This window comes from Temnothorax nylanderi, unplaced genomic scaffold (assembly GCF_030848795.1).
Source record: "Temnothorax nylanderi isolate EJ_2023f unplaced genomic scaffold, tnyl_v1.0 TNYL_tig0495_pilon, whole genome shotgun sequence".
Lineage (NCBI taxonomy): Eukaryota > Metazoa > Arthropoda > Insecta > Hymenoptera > Formicidae > Temnothorax > Temnothorax nylanderi.
Window position 1 is genome coordinate 42,863 of NW_027249557.1, and position 23,471 is coordinate 66,333.

At 31.1% G+C, this 23,471-nt stretch overlaps 1 protein-coding gene across 3 annotated transcripts; it reads left to right on the forward strand.

Annotated features, from left to right (window-relative positions):
- The first annotated feature begins 8,777 nt into the window (after window positions 1-8,777).
- LOC139783383 (uncharacterized) lies at window positions 8,778-15,278 on the forward strand. Of its 3 annotated transcripts, XM_071722532.1 has the most exons (6): window positions 8,778-12,305; window positions 12,400-12,643; window positions 13,002-13,217; window positions 13,351-13,530; window positions 13,611-13,751; window positions 14,599-15,146. In XM_071722532.1, exons 2-6 carry the CDS (start codon window positions 12,400-12,402, stop codon window positions 14,913-14,915), a joined length of 1,098 nt encoding a protein of 365 aa, XP_071578633.1. In that variant the 5' UTR covers window positions 8,778-12,305; the 3' UTR covers window positions 14,916-15,146. The 3 variants fall into 3 exon arrangements, 1 of the variants encoding a protein (XP_071578633.1); XR_011721242.1 differs by lacking the exon at window positions 14,599-15,146 and having other exon boundaries at window positions 8,778-9,333; window positions 9,768-12,643; window positions 13,002-13,825; XR_011721243.1 differs by lacking the exons at window positions 13,002-13,217; window positions 13,351-13,530; window positions 13,611-13,751; window positions 14,599-15,146 and adding an exon at window positions 15,164-15,278 and having other exon boundaries at window positions 8,778-12,643.
- Window positions 15,279-23,471: the final 8,193 nt, after the last annotated feature.

Consider the following 23,471-nt stretch of genomic DNA (forward strand, 5'->3'; position numbering starts at 1 on the left):
CTTGAGATAAAAATACTTTATTATAGTGTTTTGGAAAGCTCTCGAGACAATTTGCTATAAGAATATGCAATAAAAAGTAGGAGGTTCCATTTAATAATTTGACGGTGACTTTCACATGACCTTCAAATGACATTCAATTTCACGTTTTTGCTATATATGTTTTATTGTTTTGTTATTTTTAACGTGTTTTTATATATACATACGTGATTATATACATTCTGTCAGTTATTGGGATTGAGTTAACCTCATCGTGTATTGTGTTAGTAATAAAAATTTTAAAAATATATAAAAATGGAGAACAAGAAACGAAAAATGCAGAAGTTGGGACGTTTACGGAGTCAAAGATTTCGTCAAAATCGACATAATCTTTTTTCACAATCAACACCTATGCATGACGCAAGTTCTATTGAAGAATTAAATATTTTAGACGTTGCAGCAGGTTCAAGCAAAGATCAAGTAGATCAAATTGAACAGGAAGAAATTGCTATGGATATTGCTGAAAATGAAAATGAATTATCGAGCAATAATGAGAATTTGGACATAACTTCCAATTTGAATAATTTTTTTACTTCTTATTCATTGTCAGATGACGAACGAGAAGACGATGAGTATGAGAGGACAGAAATATCTGAGACAGATGACGAGATAGATCTAGTAGAAGCTAGCATGGATGAGGAAGAATTTAGTGAAGTTGATGATGAAATTAATGAAGGTGATGATTTTGAATCAACTGAAATTGAGAAGCTTCAAAATTGGGCTTTATCAGGAAATCCAACGATTCCACATACAAAGCTTAATGAATTATTGGCTATATTAAGAGTACGACTACTTCCAAGTTTACCTAAAAATTCTAAAACTTTTTTGAAGACGGCAAGTGTCAAATACAATATTCAAGTTAATGAAGATTCAAGTGAGTATGTATATTTTGGTATAAAAGAGCAACTCCAAGCAATAATCAATTCTAATTTTCATACAAACAACGTAATAGAATTAGTAATTAATGTCGATGGGCTCCAATTATTCAAATCAAGCTCTAAACAATTCTGGCCTATTTTGTGTAAAGTGTTTTCCGAACAAGATATTTATAAACCATTCCCAGTTGCCATTTATTCTGGCAATCATAAACCAACAAATCTTGAAAAGTATTTGCGTAAATTTATACACGAAATGGATCAATTACATGAAAATGGGCTTGAAATAGAAGGACAAAAATTTCACATCATGATAAAAGCGTTGGTGTGCGATAGGCCTGCTCGTGCATTCTTGAAGAATATTAAAGGTCATGGTGGATACTGGGCATGTGAGCGGTGTACAGTGTATGGTGAACGAATTGAAAACCGGACAATTTATCCTATTTTTGGAGACGATGTAGAAGAGAGAACAGATGAATCGTTTCGAAATCAATCTAATCCAGAGCACCACATCGGAATATCACCATTGTTAAGTATGAAAACTAGAATTGATATGATATTCACGTTTGTACTCGATTTTATGCATCTCGTCTATTTGGGAGTAATGAAGAAGCTTTTACTTTACTGGATACGTAGAAAGTCAATCACACAGCTGAGAAATCCTGCCAAAATACGTTTAACCAATTTGTTATTGAAACTTCAATCTCAAGTTCCCAGTGAATTTCAACGGACTACTCGTTCACTTACTGATGTCGACAAATTCAAGGCCACAGAACTAAAATTTTTGCTGCTCTATTCTGGACCTGTCATCTTGAAACAAATATTATCTAAAAATCTTTATAAAAATTTTTTACTCCTTAGTACTGCTTGTCGAATCCTTTGTTCAAAAGAATTGGCAGTCAAATATTGGAAACATGCAAAATTATTTCTTATCACATTCGTAACATCAGCATCAAATATATATGGACGGAAAAGTCTAATATACAACATGCATAGTCTCATTCATCTGGCTGACGACGTACGTTTTATGAAATGTCCTCTTTCTCTGCTGACGGCATTTCCTTTCAAAAATGCACTTGGAACAATTAAAAAATTTCTTCGGAGTGGAAATCGACCTCTCGCTCAAATTGTTCGTCGTTTACATGAATCATTTTTCATGAACGCAAAGACAGCAACTTTATTACCACGGATTGAAATTTTAAGAAAATTACGTCCAAATGGCAGAGGACAAACTCCAGTAAAACGTGTTAAATATAAAAATTCTATATTAACTACAAAGGCACCAAATAATACTGTTTTATTAAAAACCGGTATAGTACTCCAAATCAACAATATAAATTTGCCACCAAATGGACATAAAAATGATATTGAAATCAGTGGTTTTATCTTGGACAAGGAAAAATCATTATTCACATATCCTTGTGATTTGGCAGAAATGAAAATGTGGGTTGTGCGAAAAAATTCAAGAGTCGTTTTTACTTGTCCTTTAAACGACGTGAGTCAAAAAATGGTCACCTTTGATTTGAGCACGACGGAAAAAGAGAAAATGTATACCATGCCCCTTCTTCACATGTAAACTATTACTAAAAAAAATTCATCATTTTTTTCAAAATTAGTGAGAATCAATTAATACTTTATAATTATTTACTTGTATGTAAGATTTCAAAAAAAAGTGTGACAGTGAATTGACTATGAAAAGCTGCTAAAGCTGCTCTATATAATTTCTACTAGATAGGATACTGAAGGTGAGTGAAAAACAACATAATTATATATGTTTCTGAAAATAAAATAAACCAATCAATTTTTGACGAACATATCCTACTTGCACATTATAGCTAATACGCTTGCGTCGGCACTGCTGGTTCATATGGTGGACGATGCAAAACAAACAGCGTTACTATGAAAATAACAAAAGAATAAAAATCTCATTATATTGTGTCCCTCCGTATCTCTGCATGTCCAATTAATTGGTAAGCTTTCTGAAATATTTATTTTATAATAAATTTTAATTTGATTTTTGATTATTAAGATCGAACTTTAATATATTTTCATTGATTGTTTATTAGTCTTGCTTTTTGTTTATTGTTACATTCATAGGTATATGTTTAGATAAAAGTTTATTTTATTTACTATTTTTGACAATTTCAAAAACTCTAAATTTTGTTTTCATTCCCAAATAGGTAAAAGTAAATTTTCTTCTCACAATGGATAAGAGAAAAGGAGTTTACAAATTAGTGTGCTTTATCACTGATGCAGGGAAAACAAAAAGCATTGACGTAGTCCCATCCTCATGGGTTCGATGGGATGAGGACAAAGATTGTCTAGTTGCTCGTTTCATGCCGGGTCCATTTACAAAAAAAAAGACAGAAACATTAAAAAATATGATCAAACATCTTCTGCCTTTTAATAAATCATGGGTAGAATATCCCGTCGAGTTGCACGGTAGAGCTGGTGAGTAATACATCCGCATAATTTATTTAAAATTTTTTTTTTAGTTTTTGTGGTACAATTTCAATTTATTTTACAGATACATATGAAGAAGGTCTGGAACGGCTAAAAATGTTGGAGAAAAAAATATATGCATGCACAACTGACAATGAAAGTTCTGCAGAAAAGATTATGAGAGACGAAATTGGAAAATTTAAAGCAAGTGCGAGAAATGGCAATCAATCCGTTACAGAAATATTACGTAGTGGTTTTTGTAATTTGGCCAACAATGTGAAGACCGTGCCTGATATACAAGAACATAGTAAGCATTTTATTTTCTAATATGTCTTTGGTATCCTATTTTAGTATAAGATTTCTATTTTGTTATGTCATTATATGAAATAGTATATTGCTTGCATTATAATTTTTTTCTGTGTGTTTCATATATTTCAGCACCTCTTGGGACGCCTATTACATCAGAAACCGAAGAAGAAAATTCGACGTCTGAAGAGTCAAATCAAAAATGCAAAAATATGTATAGACATAATAAAAGAAAAAATATATATTCTTCATCTGATGAAGATTCAGATAAATCAGCAGAGAACTCGACAGTGAAGGTGCAGAAACTCTTACACAAAAATCACAGCTCCGAAGAGAAAAATGAACGCACAGTTTCTGCAAATAGACACGACAAAGTTGCGCGACCAAATAAAGAGCCACCTCGAAGAGACGAATTACCAGTTACTGATGAAACTGATAAAACTCAACGTTTGTCGGAAAAGAATAGTAAGTACATCAAATTCAATTCGTTTTCTTAAATTTTTAGAATATTTGACTAAAATAATAATTTAAAAAATTATAAATAAATAAATAAAAAAGTAAATAATTAAATAAAATAAATAAATAAGTTAAATAAATAACAAAATAAATAAATTAGTAAATAATTAGTAAATAAAGTAAATAAGTAAATATAAGTACATAAATAAGTTAATTAATTATTAATAATAAAAATGCAAAAATATGTATAGACATAAAAGGTAAAATATATATTCTTCATCTAATGAAGATTCAGATGAATCAGCAGAGAACTCGACAGTAAAGGTGCAGAAACTCTTACACAAAAATCACAGCTCCGAAGAGAAAAATGAACCAGTTTCTGCAGATAGACACTACAAAGTTGTGCGATCAAATAAAGAGCCACCTCGAAGAGACGAATCACCAGTTACTGAAACTGATGAAACTCAACGTTTGTCGGAAAAGAATAGTAAGTACATCAAATTCAATTCGTTTTCTCAAATTTTTAGAATATTTGATTAAAATAATAATTTAAAAAATTATAAATAAATAAATAAAAAAGTAAATAATTAAATAAAATAAATAAATAAGTTAAATAAATAATAAAATAAATAAATTAGTAAATAATTAGTAAATAAAGTAAGTAAATAAATATTATAAGTAAATATAAGTACATAAATAAGTTAATTAATTATTAATAATAAATTTGATTTAAAATAATTAATTTAAGAACTCTTTTCAGTTTCTTCAAAATCTTTCGCGGTAGCTTCTCATCGAAGTTTGTCAAAACAACTAGCCGATATTCGTGGAGAAGTGATTTTGGTTCAACAAATGATAGAAAACTTAATACGACAAAAGAATCCAACCGAGGACCAGCTGGATCTAGAGGAAGACAATGAGATTCAGCTACCAGTACAGTCGTACGAAGAGTTTCTGGAATTTGATTTAAAATTGAAAAATGATGAGAAGTACAGAACTCTATTTGTAAGTATTTTTGTTCTCTTTTTGTATTATTTATGAACGTACTAAAAACTTAAAATTTTGTTTAGAATTAATAAATTACAATTTAAATTTGTTATAGAGGAGAAAAGTAAAGCGTTGCATCAATGTTGATGTCTTTTCTTCGAAAAACTTGGGAGAAATTGTTCGGAGATATCTTGTGCGAGATGTAGCGATGCGTTTTACGACAACAAAAAAAGTTAAAGACAAAGAAATTCTGAGCGATACTACTTTCTACAAGCTTTTGGAAGGTATACGTGCATTCTCAAAATCGTTTTTCTCTCATAAATACTGAATTAATTTTTTTAAATACATAATTATAATGAATTATTTTTTTCGTTATTTCCAGAATTATTTTTGAAAGTTTTTGGGGATCAAATTAACCCAAAAAAATTCCAACACACTGTTCAGTGTATGATGAACAATGCCAAAGATTGGGAGGGGCAACGTTTAGCTCGTATGAGAAAGATACTTTTGCAGCCAGACCGCGATAATAATTAATTTTAATTATTTTTATTTATTTTTCGTTGATAAAAAAATTAATGCTTTTTTTTGTTTTTTCTTTATATTAGGAAAAGAGTTTAAAACAAAGGATTCTCATCAGATGAGCTGTGTTTTGCCTTCTACAAAAATTTTAATTAATGTAAGTTTTATTAATATGTATATATGTATATAACTAAAAATATTTAAAATAAATATTTTTTTGCCAATTAGATTTCTTTTACTATATAATTTATCCACTTTAGCCTTTAATCACGAAAATAAAAATTAGCTACCACAGCTAAATTTTCGCTGTTCATATATATTACGTGAAAAAAATTTAGTTATTATGCTTAAATTTCAGCTATAGTAGCTAATATTTTTTAGCTACAGTTTAATGGGAAATCCTTCGTTTAACTGTAGCTAAAAATGTGAGCTATCATAACTAAAATTTAGGCACGATAACAAAATTTCAGGTGTAATATATATGGACAGCTAAAATTTAGCTATGGTGGTTAATTTTTTTTCCATAACACAATATCTAAATGTAAGGAATCTATATAAGGACCACATACGATGTCCTTCACTTGGTCCGTATAAGGTAATCTTATCAGGACCATATACGATTAAAATCCTCAGGTCCTGATTATGCGCTGCGTTATTTTCGGATCAGGGCCATATTAAGATTACCTAACTCGGGCCTGACCAAAAAATCAGGCATTTTTATCTGGACCTGATTATTGCCTTATCAGAATTTCTACTCGGGTATGTATTAAATATGAAACTCAGATGTATTTAATGTTAAAAGTATAGTGAGGCAGATATATAAAAGATATATTTCTGGAGTAAGCAGATGACCAAAGCAATAAAAATATATAATGAACAGAAAATAGCACGCGTTTGAAACTATTTAGATTGGCGATATAATCTGGATTAGTATTTAAGGATCAATCTCTCGTAGCTCCAAAAGGAGCTATTAATCCTATGCGAAATCGGTGTCTAGTTTGTGAAACGTATGGAAATTATTGTTTCCACAAACGTGTTGGTTATTAGAATACACATTCTAAACTATGCGTTAAGACTGTTAATGTTAGCGTCGCAGGGTGATAAGAAGCGCAACAAAAATGAAAGTATTAATATATAATTGTAGCGTATTCGTGTGAAAATAGCGTTGTAATGTTAATAGATGTAGGACTCATCTTGTGACAACTTGAACAAAGTACATTCATAGCAAATTGCATTCTTAGGCTGCGGTCCACTTGATGCTACAAATGCTTCGAAGCATTCCTCTTCTCCTTTCTTTCAATAAAGAAAGAAGGAGAAGAAGAACGCTTCAAAGCATTTGTAGCGTCAAGTGGACCACAGCCCTGGGCATCAATAGAAACGATTCTTTTTCTTCTACTTTAAAAGTGGCGATTCACGCATGCGACTCGTAATCGTTATATAGGCGAAGGTGGCTTTCATCATTGTTGAAGTGTTTATTGAAGACTTCGTGGATATATATCTATATATATATGTATATTGTATATTATTAAGCTTTCGGTTCTTCGGTCAGTGCTTGAATCTTGCAAGTGTAGATGCGAAGTATAGATGCTATAGAGTTGAAACGAGAATTATCAGGGCACACATAAGAATAATGTTATATTATAATATAATATATCTACTTTAATGTCTGACTAGTACGGTTGTCCGGAGCCAATTTTTGAGGATTGTCTCAAGTTAATCCTTGACTTCAGTTCCTTATGTAATATAAATTATAGCTTTTTATTTCGGTCTTTCATACTTTCAATTCTTTGCACAATGTATTAACATTGTTATTAACTCTGCTGTCCAATATATATAAATATATATATAATTAATTCAGATTTCCTTTTATTTTCTTTATATCTCTCTCATATAATAAATCTAGAGGAAAAAGTTAAATTTTTGTCGTAAAACAGAATATATATATATATATATATATATATATATATAATTTTTTTTTATTCTTTAACTTTTCTTCTAACACTTGCTTCCTCTTGCTATTATATTAGTATATTAAAATAATAATATAATGTTGTATTTGTTATTATTGTTTTATATGATACTTCTCTATACGATATTTGTGTTAGTTGTAGCATATTTCAACAAATACAATATTATGTGCATTCATAAGACAGATTATTTTATATTCATTTGTTATGCTTGTTTTATTTTCTATTTATTGATAGTTTTTGTTCAAACTTCTTTATTCGTTACAGTGCAGGAATCTGCGTCTACGTCATATTCCATTGAAGATCAACCAGAGATAACAAATTCGACAGGTACAATCGAAATTGATATAGCATTGGATATGCATAGACTATCCCTTCAAAAAACATATTCCTGACTCGATTTCAAGATAATATTTCCTTTTTAAAGCTTTTTAAAGCTAATTTTTGAGTTATAAGAATAATAGCGTATTACGGAGATAGCGCGTACAAGATGTAAGCAAAGACGGCGCAATTTATCGTCAGACGTAGGCCTTTATGTATGTATAAACCCGAGTCTGACGGCGAATTGCGCCGCTTTTGCCTATCTCCTATATCCGATTCGTAATTTTCTTTTTATAATTAAAAGATTAAGTTTCGGATAAAGTTTTGAAAAAAAGTCGTCTCAGAATTGTCTTTCGAAGGACAAGTGATTGTTCTTATTCACTCTGTATATCATATATTTTTCATTTTTCATTTTTAATTCATCTTCTACGTTCAATTGATAGAGTCGGAAACAATTATTTCTCATTCGGAGCGGGCAGCCCTATTGGACGATGCTAGGACGAACGGGTTTTCTTCGCATGTTCGCGGAAGATCTCGCGGAAGACCTCGCGGAAGACGCAGTGGACGCGGTAGATGTGATAATACGCAAAGAAGTAAGAAACTGTGCCTTACTTTTTCTCATTTTGGCTGTCAAAAATCATTCATATTTTTTATCATACTGAAACTATATAAGTTTTCTCACATAAATTGTTATTATTGTTTCATATAATACTTCTCTATACGATATTTGTGTTAGTTGTAGCATATTTCAACAAATATCATGTGCATTCATAAGACAGATTATCTTATATCCATTTGTTATGTTTGTTTTATTTTCTATTTATTAATAGTCTTTGTTCAAACTTCTTTATTCGTTACAGTGCAGGAATCTGCGTCTACATCATATTCCATTAAAGATCAACCAGAGATAACAAATTCGACAGGTACAATTGAAATTGATATAGCATTGGATATGCATAGACTATCCCTTCAAAAGACATATTCCTGAGTCGATTTCAAGATAATATTTCTTTTTTAAAGCTTTTTAAAGCTATAGCTCAATATTTAATATTTTACTCAATCGGGCTAATTATAACACGGTTGAAAGTAAGTTTAATCAAGTATTCTGATCAGGTCTTTATGAGGACCCTGTATACATGCCTTATCGGAAAATAGTAATTACAAATGCCGAATTTTATAGGGTTACATAAACAGGCCCCGATTAGGACATGTTAGTCTTGTTCTATCAGAAGTTTGATAGAGTTATATAATTAGGTCCTGATCGAGATAATGTACATGTGCTTAATCGAATAAAAGTTGTACCTATAATGTATATAAAAGTTTAGTGAAGCTAATACATCATCAATTAAGTCCTTCATTAGCTATTCAGTCTTATATCCAGGCAAACGTCGTCAGACGGTCATTTTGATAACTCGAGCGGGTAAACAGTACGTATACCTATTAATATAATATAATCGGGTCCTTATAGGGATTATTTATATTTGCCTGTTAAAATTTTTTTTCTTGATATAATACTCAATTTTTTAAAAATAATATAATAATATTCTATTATTACTAAATATTATTATTAGGATTTTTATAATTCTCAATAATTATAATTATATTAAAATTTTTTTATTTTAATAATTTAATAGTGGAAAATGCAATAGGATACACGCACATCTGGTTCACTGTAAAAGTTAAAATTAATAGGCGAATTTTGATAAAAAATTAATTTTTAATAATTACCAATGAAGTGATCTAGGGCCAATATGATTTACAATTAAACTTAAAGTGAAAATTGCCAATGCGGTTCGGGCTAAATCTAGGATCTAAGTAGCCTAATGATATATCTGTGTGAATTTTTGTATACTGTTTTCAGCTCGTGTTGCGCGCCGATTAATAATTAATTATTAAAAATGCACAATTTTGAATATCCTTGAAAACGCTCCTCTGATGCTATCTGCCAGACATAATGTCAAACTTCACACAGTTAACTGTACTGCCAGAGTGCGTACACATTATTCAAAGGATTTTGACAGTTTTAACAGTTAAGGTTACAATTACGGTGATTTATTACAATTACGGTGGTTTATTTACAATTACGGTGGTTTATTTATTACGGTGGCTTATTCATTAACATGGATTTGTTTGATAGAAGATTGGCAAGAAAACGTGCAGCAACACGTTTAAGAGTGCAAAAATATCGCGTACTTGGAAAAAGAAATCGAAACGAAAATTCTTCTGTAGAAAATAGCATAAGTAATAGTCTATCAGTGCCGTCTGAAATAGATAATGAAGAACAAAACTATTTTAACATGCAGTCATCAATTAATGTACAAAACAGTCTTCATTTGGAAAACGAAACACATAATTCAGATGATAATGCTACTAGCGAAGACAATAATGCTTTGGATATATCAGAAGATGAACCTGCAGATATTGCTTCTCTCTCTTCGATTTCATCAGACTCATCAATGAATAATGAAGTAATACTGAATAACACTATAAATGATCTTCGAGAATGGGCATTTCAATTTCCACCACTTGCCCATTCTCGCTTGGATGGTTTATTAAATATATTACGACCCATCATACCTCAATTGCCCAAAAGTTCAAAAACATTTTTACAGACTACATGTGAGAGTTATAAGATTGAGAAACTTGATGAACATGATGATGGCCTATTTGTGTATTTTGGTTTAACTTCACATCTTATAAAGTGTCTTAATCCTGATTTACATTTAAATAGTATACAGTTAATTATAAATGTAGATGGTTTACCACTATTTAAGTCTAGTTCAACGAGTTTTTGGCCAATTTTATGCAAAATTTTTCACCAACCTGACATTTATAAACCATTCCCAGTGGCAATATATTGTGGGCTTCACAAACCAGGAAATGTCGAAAAATATTTTGAAAAGTTTATTGAGGAAATAAACCTGCTCCAAACTGAAGGATTAAATGTAAATGATCGGTTCTTTCAAGTTTCTATTAAAGCTTTTATTTGTGATAGGCCAGCTCGTTCATTTGTCAAATGTATAAAAAATCATAATGGATTTTGGGCATGTGAGCGTTGTTTTGTACGTGGCGAACGATATAAAAATCGAACCATTTACCCAGTTGGTAATTATGAATTAAGAACGGATCGTTCCTTCAGAGAGCAAACAAATGACGAACATCATAGAGGAATATCTCCTTTAATTAATATTGAACCGCCAATAGACATGATTAACAGCTTTCCACTTGATGCAATGCATCTCCTCTATTTAGGAGTAATGAAAAAACTGTTGGAGTGCTGGCTCGAGGGTACGGAAGATAAAAAATATATTAAAAAATTATCATACGGTTCAAAAGCACGATTATCATCTTTAATGACGAAAATTCAGCGATGCATCCCTGAAGAGTTCCAAAGAACAACTCGATCCCTTTCTGATTTTAAGAAATTTAAAGCTACCGAATTTCAGTTTCTCCTATTATATATTGGGCCAATTATTTTTAAAAAAATTTTACCAAAAGATATTTATAAGCATTTTATGCTTCTTCACACAGCTATTCGAATTTTGTCGGGAAAAGACACAGCGTTAAAATACTATACGCATGCACGAGACTTATTAAAAAAATTTGTACATCTTATACCAAACTTTTATGGAAATGAATTTTTAATCGGCAACGTTCATAATCTGCTGCACATTGCTGATGATGTATCATTCATGCAATGTCCTCTCTCAGATATTACATCATTTCCGTTCGAAAATGCATTAGGAAAAATGAAGAAATTATTGCGTAATGGCAATAAGCCATTATCACAAATATGCCGTCGTTATAATGAAATATCTTGTGTTCATGAAGCACAACCAAAGATATCGCCTCCAATTGTAATTCTAAAAAAATTAAACTGTGAACATTTAGGAAAAATAAATATAAAAAAATTACGATATAAAGATGTGCTAATAACAACAAGATCACCTAATAATACAGTTTTACTCTCTAATGGTGAAATAATACAAATTAATAATATCTATCTTCCTGAGAACCGATCTCAGTTAAAATACATAGAAATTTGTGGTGATATTTTAAAGAAAAAAAAATCTATGTATAATTATCCATGTGATTCGGAAGATGTGCTAGCCTGGACTGTAACTAAGAGAAACAGTAAAACTGTTACATGTAAAATGAATAAGATTCAGAAAAAAATGCTAACTATAAATCTCAGTGAATTTGAAAAAGAAAAAATATATGTATTAGGACTACTGCATATGTAACAAAGTATAATGATATAATTATAATATAATGATGAAGAGAAGTTGGCGCAGTTGGCACGGGCGTTTGTTTTATCTACGTAGCAACTAAATATTATTTGCGAGAAAGTTCACGTTATCTTCTTGTCGTTATCTTCTCGTATTCTTTGGTTTTCAGGGTAAGTGTTGGTTAAAATTTAAAATTACTTATATTACTTATCTATTCTAATAAAAATTCGCGAGTTACATAAAAATATTTTTTGATCATTGTAGATGAGTAATGAATATAAATATAGGCTTGTTGAATTTGAAAAAACAAAAAATAAAGTTAAAAGTGTAGATATAGTGCCAAATGAATGGATAATATGGGATGAGGAAAAAGATGACTTAATGTGCTATTTTATGCCACCGCCTTATAGCAAAGAAAAATTAATAAAATTACGAAACCTTATAAAAACTTGTCAGCGACCAGATTACTCATGGCCAAAGTACGTCGTACAATCACGTGGAAAAGCAAGTAAGTTACGTTCTCAGAAATATTACTTCAAAAATATTATACATATGTGTGTGTGTGTGTGTGTGTGTGTGTGTGTGTGTGTGTGTGTGTGTGTGCGTGCGTGCGTGTGTGTGTGTGTGTGTGTGTGTGTGTGTGTGTGTGTGTGTGTGTGTGTGTGTGTGTGTGTGTGTGTGTGTGTGTGTGTGTGTGTGTACACATGTATATATACTTACAATTTTTTAAGGTATTTTTCATTTAATTTCAATTCTTCATCAAATTGCTCCATGCTATTACATGACAATTTAATTAAAATAATACTCAAATAAAATAATAAATAATAAATTAAATAATATTCTAAAAACGCTATTTAACACTCTAGGAACATATACTGAGGCGGAAGAAAAATTAAAAAAATTAAACGTTCAACAATACGCGTTTACAACAGACAGTGAGTTGGATGCTGCGACAAAATCAAAACATGATTTAGAAGAGTTAAAAATGAGAGAAACTCAAAATAAAAAAGGATTATCCACGCAAGAAATTTTTAACTCTGCGCAGATTAATTTAAAAAAAAAAATTCATGATGAATCTTTTCGTAAGTAATAATAACAATTTTTTGGTTTTTTTGGCTTTTTGGTTTTTTTGGTTTTAAATTTTTTGGTCTTTTGGGTTCTTTATTATTTTCGTTAATATCGGTATATTTAATTCTGAAAATATTTATTTTATAGAAAAAAAAAATAAAAAATCAAGTATTGACGGAAAACTACCAGTATCTTCTTCTTCATCAGACGATTTAGAGATACCCTGTAGTATTCCTCAAAAATCAAATAAAAATCAATATTCAGCAAAAAAATCACCACCACCTTCTAAAAAACATAAATTAAAAGAAAAAAATTACGAGCATGAAGGTAAATATAACTAATTGTGAAATATGATTGATAATTTGTGTACTTATATTTTGGAAATATACTTCTTCATGACCTTTCAGAAACTTTTGCCGAAACAGACGTGCAGAGACATTCAGAGACATGCAGTACTTCTCAAAAATCAAATAAAAAATATCATTACTCAACAAAAAGATCATTGTCACCTTCTAAAAAACATACAGAAAGTAATTACGAGTATGAAGGTAAATATAATTTACTAATAATAAATAAATAAATAGAAAATAACTAACAAATAATAAATAAATAAATAAATAAATTATAAATAAAAATTAATAAATAAATTATAAATAAATAATATAAATAAATAATATAAATAAATAATATAAATAAATAATTAACATTTGCTTCGCCAGCGAAAATTATGGTAGATTTGCTCATATATGAACTTATCAAATACTTGAAGCAAGTAATATTAACTTGTAGGTAGTATATATTTTTCTGTGTGCAGGAATCCTTGGTCGAAACGCGGTGGCGATTCGTCACGACGAGTATAATCGTTGCCACGATTATAATCATTGCCAGTATATAGTCAATTAAAAATTCTTAATTGTGTTAATTATTCGTTGGCGAAGCAAATGTTACTTATTTGGTTTGAATATACACCTTGACTGAAAAGCGGTGTTCCATCTTATATTGTTTGTCATCTTAATACATTGTTATTGCGATAAATATTACCACATGCCTCGGTGGTCGAATTGGTACGACGCCCGCACGGAATGAGGGAGGTTCCAGGTTCGAACCCTGGCTGAGGTAATATTTTTCGCAATGAATTTAATTATTTAATTAAGACGCTTATATATATTATAAGCATCTAAAATTACATCAATTTAAATGACCAGGAATCCTTGGTCGAAACGCGGTGGCGATTCATCACGACGAGTATAATCGTTGCCACGATTATAATCATTGCCAGTATATAGTCAATTAAAAATTCTTAATTGTATAAATAAATAATATAAATAATTAATAATTAATAATTAATAAAAAAAATTTAATAATGTACTTATATTTGGGAAATGCTTTTTCCAGAACTTTCAGAAACTTTTGCCGAAAGAACGGAAGAACAATTAAAAGAATTAAAAAACGAATTAACTCTTGTTCAAAAATCAATTTTAAAACTTACAGTGGATGTGGAAAATATTTTATCAATATTACAAAATCAAGTGAAAGTTCAATCAAGAATTTCATCAGAAGACGAAGAAAATGATGATGATTTAATTAAATTGCCATGTGATAGCATAGAGCAATTTGAAAAATTTAATGAAAAATTAAAATCAAATAAAAAATACCAAAAAAAAATTGTAAGTATATATACATATATATGTATACATATATGTATATACTAGATATATAGTATAATTTATATATTGTATAGATTATATACATCTATGCACACAATTCACATACACTATTGTATGATTTTTGTGGCGATCTCTCTCTCTCTCTCTCTCTCTCTCTCTCTCTCTCTCTCTCTCTCTCTCTCTCTCTCTCTCTCTCTCTCTCTCGTGGCAAACCACCGAGAGTATCTTGCCATGAGAACCCCTTCTATATTTGCCGATCGGAACCGCGTTAAACTGTAGGTCTCATTTTTCAGATCTATCTTATAAAACGTTCCATCGATGAACGTCGTGCATTAGCCCGTAATATTGGCACTATTATGCGACAATACATGTGCCAAAATGTTGCGCAAAATTTCACTGCCGTCAAACAAGTCCCTGGAAAAAGTATATTTAAAGGGACAGACTTTTATAAATGCATAGAAGGTGTTTATTAGAATTACAATTTTTTTAAATGTGAAAATTAAAAATTGTTTCATATTATAATTAAATATTTTGTTTTATCTTTATATTCTAGCTGCTGTATCAACAAGATTTAAAAAGGATAATAATCCGTTAACTGAGAGGCAATTTAAGCAAGCGATTCAGGCAGTATTAAATAATGTAAAAGACTGGAACGGAAAACGGACGAAACGTCGGGAGAACGCCAAAGATGCTACTGCTACACCCGAGCGTAACACTGCTACGCCCGAGCATAACACTGCTATGCCCGAGCGTAACAGTGCTGAAGAAGATTATACAGATTATACTGATGAGTGATTATTTTATTATTTATTTTAAATATTTAAATATTAATATTTAAAATAAATAATAAAATAATCACTGCATACACACGACGCGTGTACGCATCCTGGAAGCTCATACGTAGTTAACGCGCGGTCGGAGTCGACAGAATTACAAGACAGTAGATATACATCCAAAAAATGCTATGTTAGACTACGGCTACACTGATATCGTTTAGTGTGAAACATCACGCGGACTGGACCTCATTGTATACCTTGTGCGGTCGTCTCGTTCTACATTATATATCCGTATTATTCTTTTTTTTTATCCTGGGCTCAAGCACACCTATTTTAGGTACAAACCGTGATAACCGGAGTCTGATTATGCGGAATAGGAAAGACATTCTCGTGCTTGAGTGAAATATTAAAACTGCGTGTAGCATTAGATAGACGGTTAATTATAAAGATACGGTAGCTGTCGCTCGTGGAAGGTGTATAAGCCTCTCCAAGCTGCTCACTGCAGTCGTATTATAAGGCCACCAGCGAGAAATCATGTGAAGCTGTTTTTCCATATTGAAATAAATTAGATTTTCCACATGCTTTCGCTTGCTCGACAGATTAATATAAGATACATAATTTGATATAATATACAATAAATTATACAATAATATATTTTATATATTATATATAATATATAATATTATATATAACTTAATATATAATTATTATATAATACATATATAATAATTATATATTCTCCCGACTGCTGCCAACCTTCGGTTGGCGAAGACGAGGGAGTATGCGTTTCACTGGGGTCGAACCTTTGTTACCTTAGTTCTCGATAACTACAACATACTATGATATGTGCTTCCGTATATAAGTTTCTTATTGTTCAAGCAAGGTTTATAGCTTATAATTATCATTAATCGTTGTGTTAAATAAAAAGCGAAAAAACGATATATTACATTTATACGTTCTCTTATTGGCTATCGACTGAGTTACAGAGGAAATTGATTAACCAATGACATGCATCCGCGTGGGGAATTTTAGTGATTCCAGTTACATACAAAAAAAATTTAAAAACAAAAATTTATACAAAAATAAATTTAACTAAAAACAAGTTTAAAAAGTTTAAAATAATAATTTTAAAAAATTTAAAAACAAAAACTTTACCAACAAAAACAGGTTTAAAAAGTTTAAAATAATAAAAAAAATTTAAAAACAAAAACTTATACAAAAATAAATTTAACCAAAAACAGGTTTAAAAGTTTAAATAATAAAAACAACAAGTCTTAAAAATTAATTGGTATATAAGACAGGTTTATTTGGTAATAAAAATGTAATACACATATAATAATAAGTATAAAGTACAAAATTAAAAACTTCTAAAAATTTAAAATAATATTAATTATAAAATATTAAGACAATTGACACACTATTAGGAATATTATCTAATAACAAATATGATTGAAAATATATACAAATACTTGATTACTTACTACAATTTATTCTTCTTATTATTATATTAGGCATTACAGATATAATTATTAATTGCATATTTTAAAAAAGCAGTCGGGAGACGCCATGCCAAGTGTTTCTCAATCACGTTTTAGATGTCAAAGAAAATTCTGTATTTAAGTTGTTTAACTGCGTACAGAAAAAGAGAAGCAAAAATATATGTTGAAATATTAAGTATAAAATTTGGCGTGGCGTCTCCCGACTGCTTTTTTAAAATATGCAATTAATAATTATATCTGTAATGCCTAATATAATAATAAGAAGAATAAATTGTAGTAAGTAATCAAGTATTTGTATATATTTTCAATCATATTTGTTATTATTAAAGTTTAACAATTATAAAATAAATATAATTAATGTTTAATACAATTTTAAATGTTAATACAATGTTAATGTTAATTCAATTTTAATGTTTAATAAAAAATAACGTTTAATAATAATGTTTAATAATAATGTTTAATAATAAATAATGTTTAATGTTAAAAAATTTAAATTACATCACAATATATATATTATATTCATTATCAGATCCTCTTTAGATTACACTATTCATGACCTTATATATTTCCCTTATGAGGACCTAATATAATTTTACAAGGGCCTGATTGTAATAACTTATAAGGACCTTATAGAAAAACTGCGTTACACGATTACTTAGGTACCGATAAGGCAATAGTATCAGTTCCTGACAACTAAATCAGGCAAATATTATATGGTCCTTATTTGGACCCTAGTTTAATTTCCAGTCGGGTAATTTTTAAGTTATAAGAAGAATAGCGTATTACGGAGATAGCGCGTACAAGATTTAAGCAAAGACGGCGCAATTTATCGTCAGACGTAGGCCTTTATGTATGTATAAACCCGAGTCTGACGGCGAATTGCGCCGCTTTTGCCTATCTCCTATATCCAATTCGTAAATTTCTTTTTATAATTAAAAAATTAAGTTTCGGACAAAGTTTTGAAAAAAAGTCGTCTCAGAATTGTCTTTCGAAGGCCAAGTGATTGTTCTGATTCACTCTGTATATCATATATTTTTCATTTTTCATTTTTAATTCATCTCCTACGTTCAATTGATAGAGTCGGAAACAATTATTTCTCATTCGGAGCGGGCAGCACTATTGGACGATGCTAGGATGAACGGGTTTTCTTCGCATGTTCGCGGAAGATCTCGCGGAAGACCTCGCGGTAGACGCGGTGGACGCAGTAGACGTGATAATACGCAAAGAAGTAAGAAACTGTGCCTTACTTTTTCTCATCTTGGCTGTCAAAAATTATTCATATTTTTTATCATACTGGAACTATATAAGTTCTCTCACATAAATTTTGATTTTTTTAATATTAATATAAAAAATATTTATCTAACACCTATCTCTATTCTACGAAACTATATAAAAGTATTAGAAAATATTATAAAAAATAAATGAATATTTAGCGAGGCGTTTAATATTTCATTCTAACATAATTTGACACAAGGGGGCCTATTACATATATCTTTTCACGAGGTAAAAATGCGAAAAGTGAACAGATTTACTTAGATTTCGACCAATGAAATCGTAGATACTCTAGTGAATTCTCACACTTTTCGCATTTTTACCTCGTAAAAAGATACATAAAAGGCCCCAAGATATTATATGAAATATCATATAGAACATTTACTTTTCGATGATCTTATCTTAATACTTTTATGTGTAAAATAATGAGATAAACTAATTGGTCTTAAAAAAAATTGATTTTAAAAAAGTATGCAATTGTACATTGCAACTTGTAAGTTTTTTTAAAAATTGCAATTATATTTTTTCTTTATATTAATCGATTTATTTATTTCTTATTTATTTAATCTTTTGTGCATAACAATATAAAAATAAATGAGAAGTAAATATTTTACAAGATATTTCATGCTTCATAACATTATATCAGACTATTACTACGTTTACGTGAGCGTTACTTCTGTAGTAACTTACGATAATTCACTCGTTTACGCGGAGTAAATTATCGTAAGTTACTACAAAATCTCGTTTACGCGAAGGAATTATCGTAAGTTACTACAGAAGTAACGCTCGCGTAAACGTAGTATATATAATATGAAATATCTCCGAAATTTTATATATTATATATAAAGAACAAGATTTTTTTGTTTGCCGAAGCCTTCACTATAAAATACTTAAAAATTTTAATTAAAAAATTATTGAAAAACTGTTGCTATCGCGATAGTTTTGTCGAGGAAAAATCGAGATTCAAAGCTAATTAAAGATAATCAATAAGAGTGTATAATACATTCTGTATAACTACGTGTATTATACTTATATTGTTTTAACAGCTGCACCTGACGATATCCTCACGCTGAATGCTGAACCTGCAATTGGAAGTAGACGTGGTCGTGGCAGGCCTCTTAGTCGGCGCGGAAGACCCGCGAGATTAACGCCAAGCCGCCAAGAAGTCGTAGAAGGTAAAAAAATAACATATTTTTATCAATAACGATTTAAAAATTACTCGACCCAACTGGCCATTTCTCGTTTATTCTTCTTCACGACGTTTCGACCACAATCTGGTCCTTCTCAAGTGAGATGTTATAAATAACGCAAGCAACAACTACATTATGCGTCGCCACTCACATCTCACTTGAGAAGGACCAGATTGTGGTCGAAACGTCGTGAAGAAGAATAAACGAGAAATGGCCAGTTGGGTCGAGTAATTTTTAAATCGTTATTTTTATACGTACTGGCGAACCTATTATCCATTTGAATGTTTTTATCATTTGTCGTTAATATATTTGTTAATGGTGAATGCGTAATTGCACTTCTTTGTAATTTTTGATAAATGTTTAATTTTAAGTCTAAATAATTTAAATATACTGCCCAAATGTAGGTATACATGCGCAAAAGTCAGTGTAGTTTGATCGATATTATCAATTATATTTTTTATGATGCTTGATTCGCGCGACGCGCGATACTGTTGTATATATCAACGAAAAAGCTGATAAAAAAATAAGAACGTTTATCACTATTTCAGATCGGACGAATACTGAACAACAAAATAGAGGAACGGATGAATTGACGGAGAATGCATTAGAATCCGATGAGGACCGGAATGAAATAACATCGTATGTAAATGAAGGTGAGTGCACACTGCAAATCCAAGTGTGTTATTTCGCTAAAACTCTTCTTACACATTTCTTGCCGTTTTAAATCATGTCATTTAGCACAATTGAACGTATTAACTTTTAATTTAATGCGGTTAAACGTGTTAAATAACGTGATTTAAAACGTCCAAAAATGTGTAAAAAGAACTTCAGTCAAATATGTCATTTTTAGACGTTTATTATGCGTGTAAAACTAACACACTTGGATCTGCAGTGTGCGTATATGTGTATGCACACAATTCCTATATTTTTGTATCTGTGGGGCTCGATTCTTGAATTCATTCGCAAAAGACGTATGCGCAAATGTTGATCTTAGAAAAGTTGCAAGTCGGTTGACTATCGCATAATTTTTAACCAATCAACTTGCAACGTTTCTATAAGAGCAGAATTTTTGCATACATTTCTCATGCGAATGCGAACTAGAAAACCAGTACTACAAACGACCTTATACGTCCTCATTTTTGCGATAGACAATTAAAGAGATAAAGAGATATTCGATACTAGCTTTACTTCAATTACATCTAAAAGTATCGTCAATATTCCACCGTCATATCTTATCGCGGATCTGTGACAAACGAATAATCTATTGTATAATTTTTTCGCGGAAGAAAAATTATCAAGTGCTACGTAAAATGTAAAGATTCATGCAAATACCTGAACAAATTATATACAAGCGAAGTGATATTTATTTCATAGATTAAATGTTGTAAATTTATTCAACTTTTCGCGATATTAATTATGTAGCGATGAAGTGTCGTTCTAATCTTGCGTACCAGACAATTTTTCGAGAGTGATCCAAGTTTATTAAAACATTTTCGTCACTATGGAATTTTCGTGGGATTTCTCAATGCGAATCAATTTTCTTATCAATTAGCTTATCAATTCTCTTATCAATATTTCTTTTTATTTATTTATTTTATTACTTTACAGAACGAAGATATTTTTCGCGTGCCGGACGATGATTTCAGTTTTATTACCAGCCAAGAAGACGAACAAATCAATGTACCTTTTTATCCTACTCCGATAGATTCAGTAACGCCAGGCGAACGTAACCGTGGTTCATGCTGCACGTGCTTAAGGAGGGTGGTTAGTAAAATCACTTTGATAAGAATTAGTTCAAATTTACGGAGAATATTCGTCTATGGGAATCTGTCGTCCATGCCAAAGTTGAAGACAATCGTCTGCATGGTTGTCGAGTAATTAATTATTGAAGTTATACTCTTGTCTCTCTCTTATACACGGGCGACACAGCAGAAATGTTACCTAACCTGTAATGTAACTCTCGAAAGCATATTAAAAATGATAAGAATTTAGTGAAAATAGGTGCAAATAACTCTTTACATATTTAGGAAGAACTTTCTCGAAGACTGAAATGATTCGTCTTTATAGTTATCAAGAAATTGTAAAAATAAAATAGGACCACATTTATTATTTCCACATTTCAATGTGGATAATAACGTATTTGGGTTTCAATTGTACAAACAACTCTTTTTAAACCTTAAGAAACAGCAATTAAGTGCATTCCACATATTTATTTGCTAAAATTTGTTTATTTCACGCGACGAAAATCTAACCTATTGCTTTTCCCCTGCCGCGCGCCCCTTCCCGCACGAAGAGCGAACCAACCTCCTTAAGCGTCGATGCCACTCATATATTTGTCCCATGTGGACATTTATGCATTTGCAATAATTGCAAGGAACATTTGGAAGACCGCAATTGCCCACTTTGTCGGAAAGAATATACAACATGTATTCGTGTTATATCTACATGATATACGTTAGAAAAGCACCGGCGAAGCGGAACTCGCGATCGGTCAGTTCGATCCGTGCGCGCGCGTATGACTCCTTCTGTGTTTTCGTGTCGCGGGTTGAAAATTCCGTTTAATCTGTGCCAAATATCCCCAGAGAGTACCCTTTATTTGTTCCTTCGTAGTAGATGTAATGTTCGTGATGTAAAAGCGATGGCGCCGGTCGGTACATTTAGTAGACCGAAAAAGCAGCGAGTCCACGATCGCTCGTCCTCTCTAACTTACTCGTCAATGCGATACACGCGGCGACCTGGGGATGCCGTTTCTGTTAGTAAAGCGGCGGCTTCTCCCGGCTGTCATTCCCGTTGCGTCGCCGACCACAACCGATCTCCCTATTGGATCAATAATAATCAGCGTCGTTCAAAGCTAATAATCGCGCAAGGGCTGAAGGAAAACCGGGACGAGTTTTTCTATCGAGTCATCGTCAGGCCGATGTCTTGCGATTTTCTTCGCGACTTCACTTTTAACCCTCCCGCGTATGATACTTTGTAGGAGTTTTTCTACACGACACACGGATTTCTTATAGCTTGCGGATACGAGACTAAGAGGCTTGGAATTTACAATTTCTCGTGCCTTTTCGAGGAGAGGAGCGATCGGCTTTCGGAAATGGTTGAACAATCGATCGACCGGCGGAGAAAAACGGGCTGCAAACGTTTTGTTTTTTCTTTATTTTTTTTTTCGTTTACATGGGTCTATATATTATGTGCATTGTATTTTTTTATGTTTCTTCTCTTTGTGCGAGTATACTGTTTCACCGAGTGTATTGTACAAGCGTTATCGCTCGTTGAGTGTAGGCCCATAGACCAATTTTTAATCGATTAGTATATGGATCCTTTCGCCTGTAATTTACTATTATTATTGATACTATTACTACTATTACTATTATTAATACTACTACTTTTTTTCGATGACGTTGATTGGTGTACGAAAGCGAACATGTGTTTAAGAGTTTAATGCATAGATATCTACGCCTACAAGAAATTAATTTTAAGTACTTTTTAAGTATATAAGTAAGTAGCGAGCAAACAAAGTAAGATGAGACGGTAAGAAGTATATACAGAATTACAATTAAGATTTTTAGTTAACTTTCTAGCGGTTAGGATAAATATAGGAATTGTTTAGCAGAGTATGCAATTTGAAATACATCCAGGTTAATATTGTCTATCTATATGATAAACGTGAACGCTACTCCGTAACTATATTGCGTGTATATAATACCTTTTAGCGGATATCGCATAACACATGATCACCTAGCTGACGTACCACGCTAGAATAAGATAAAACCTCGCCCTTCGTACGTTTTATCGTTTACATTTAATAATTCACGGCATCTCATTTCAACGGCGCGTATTATTGGATATTTTTTTATGTACCATTGA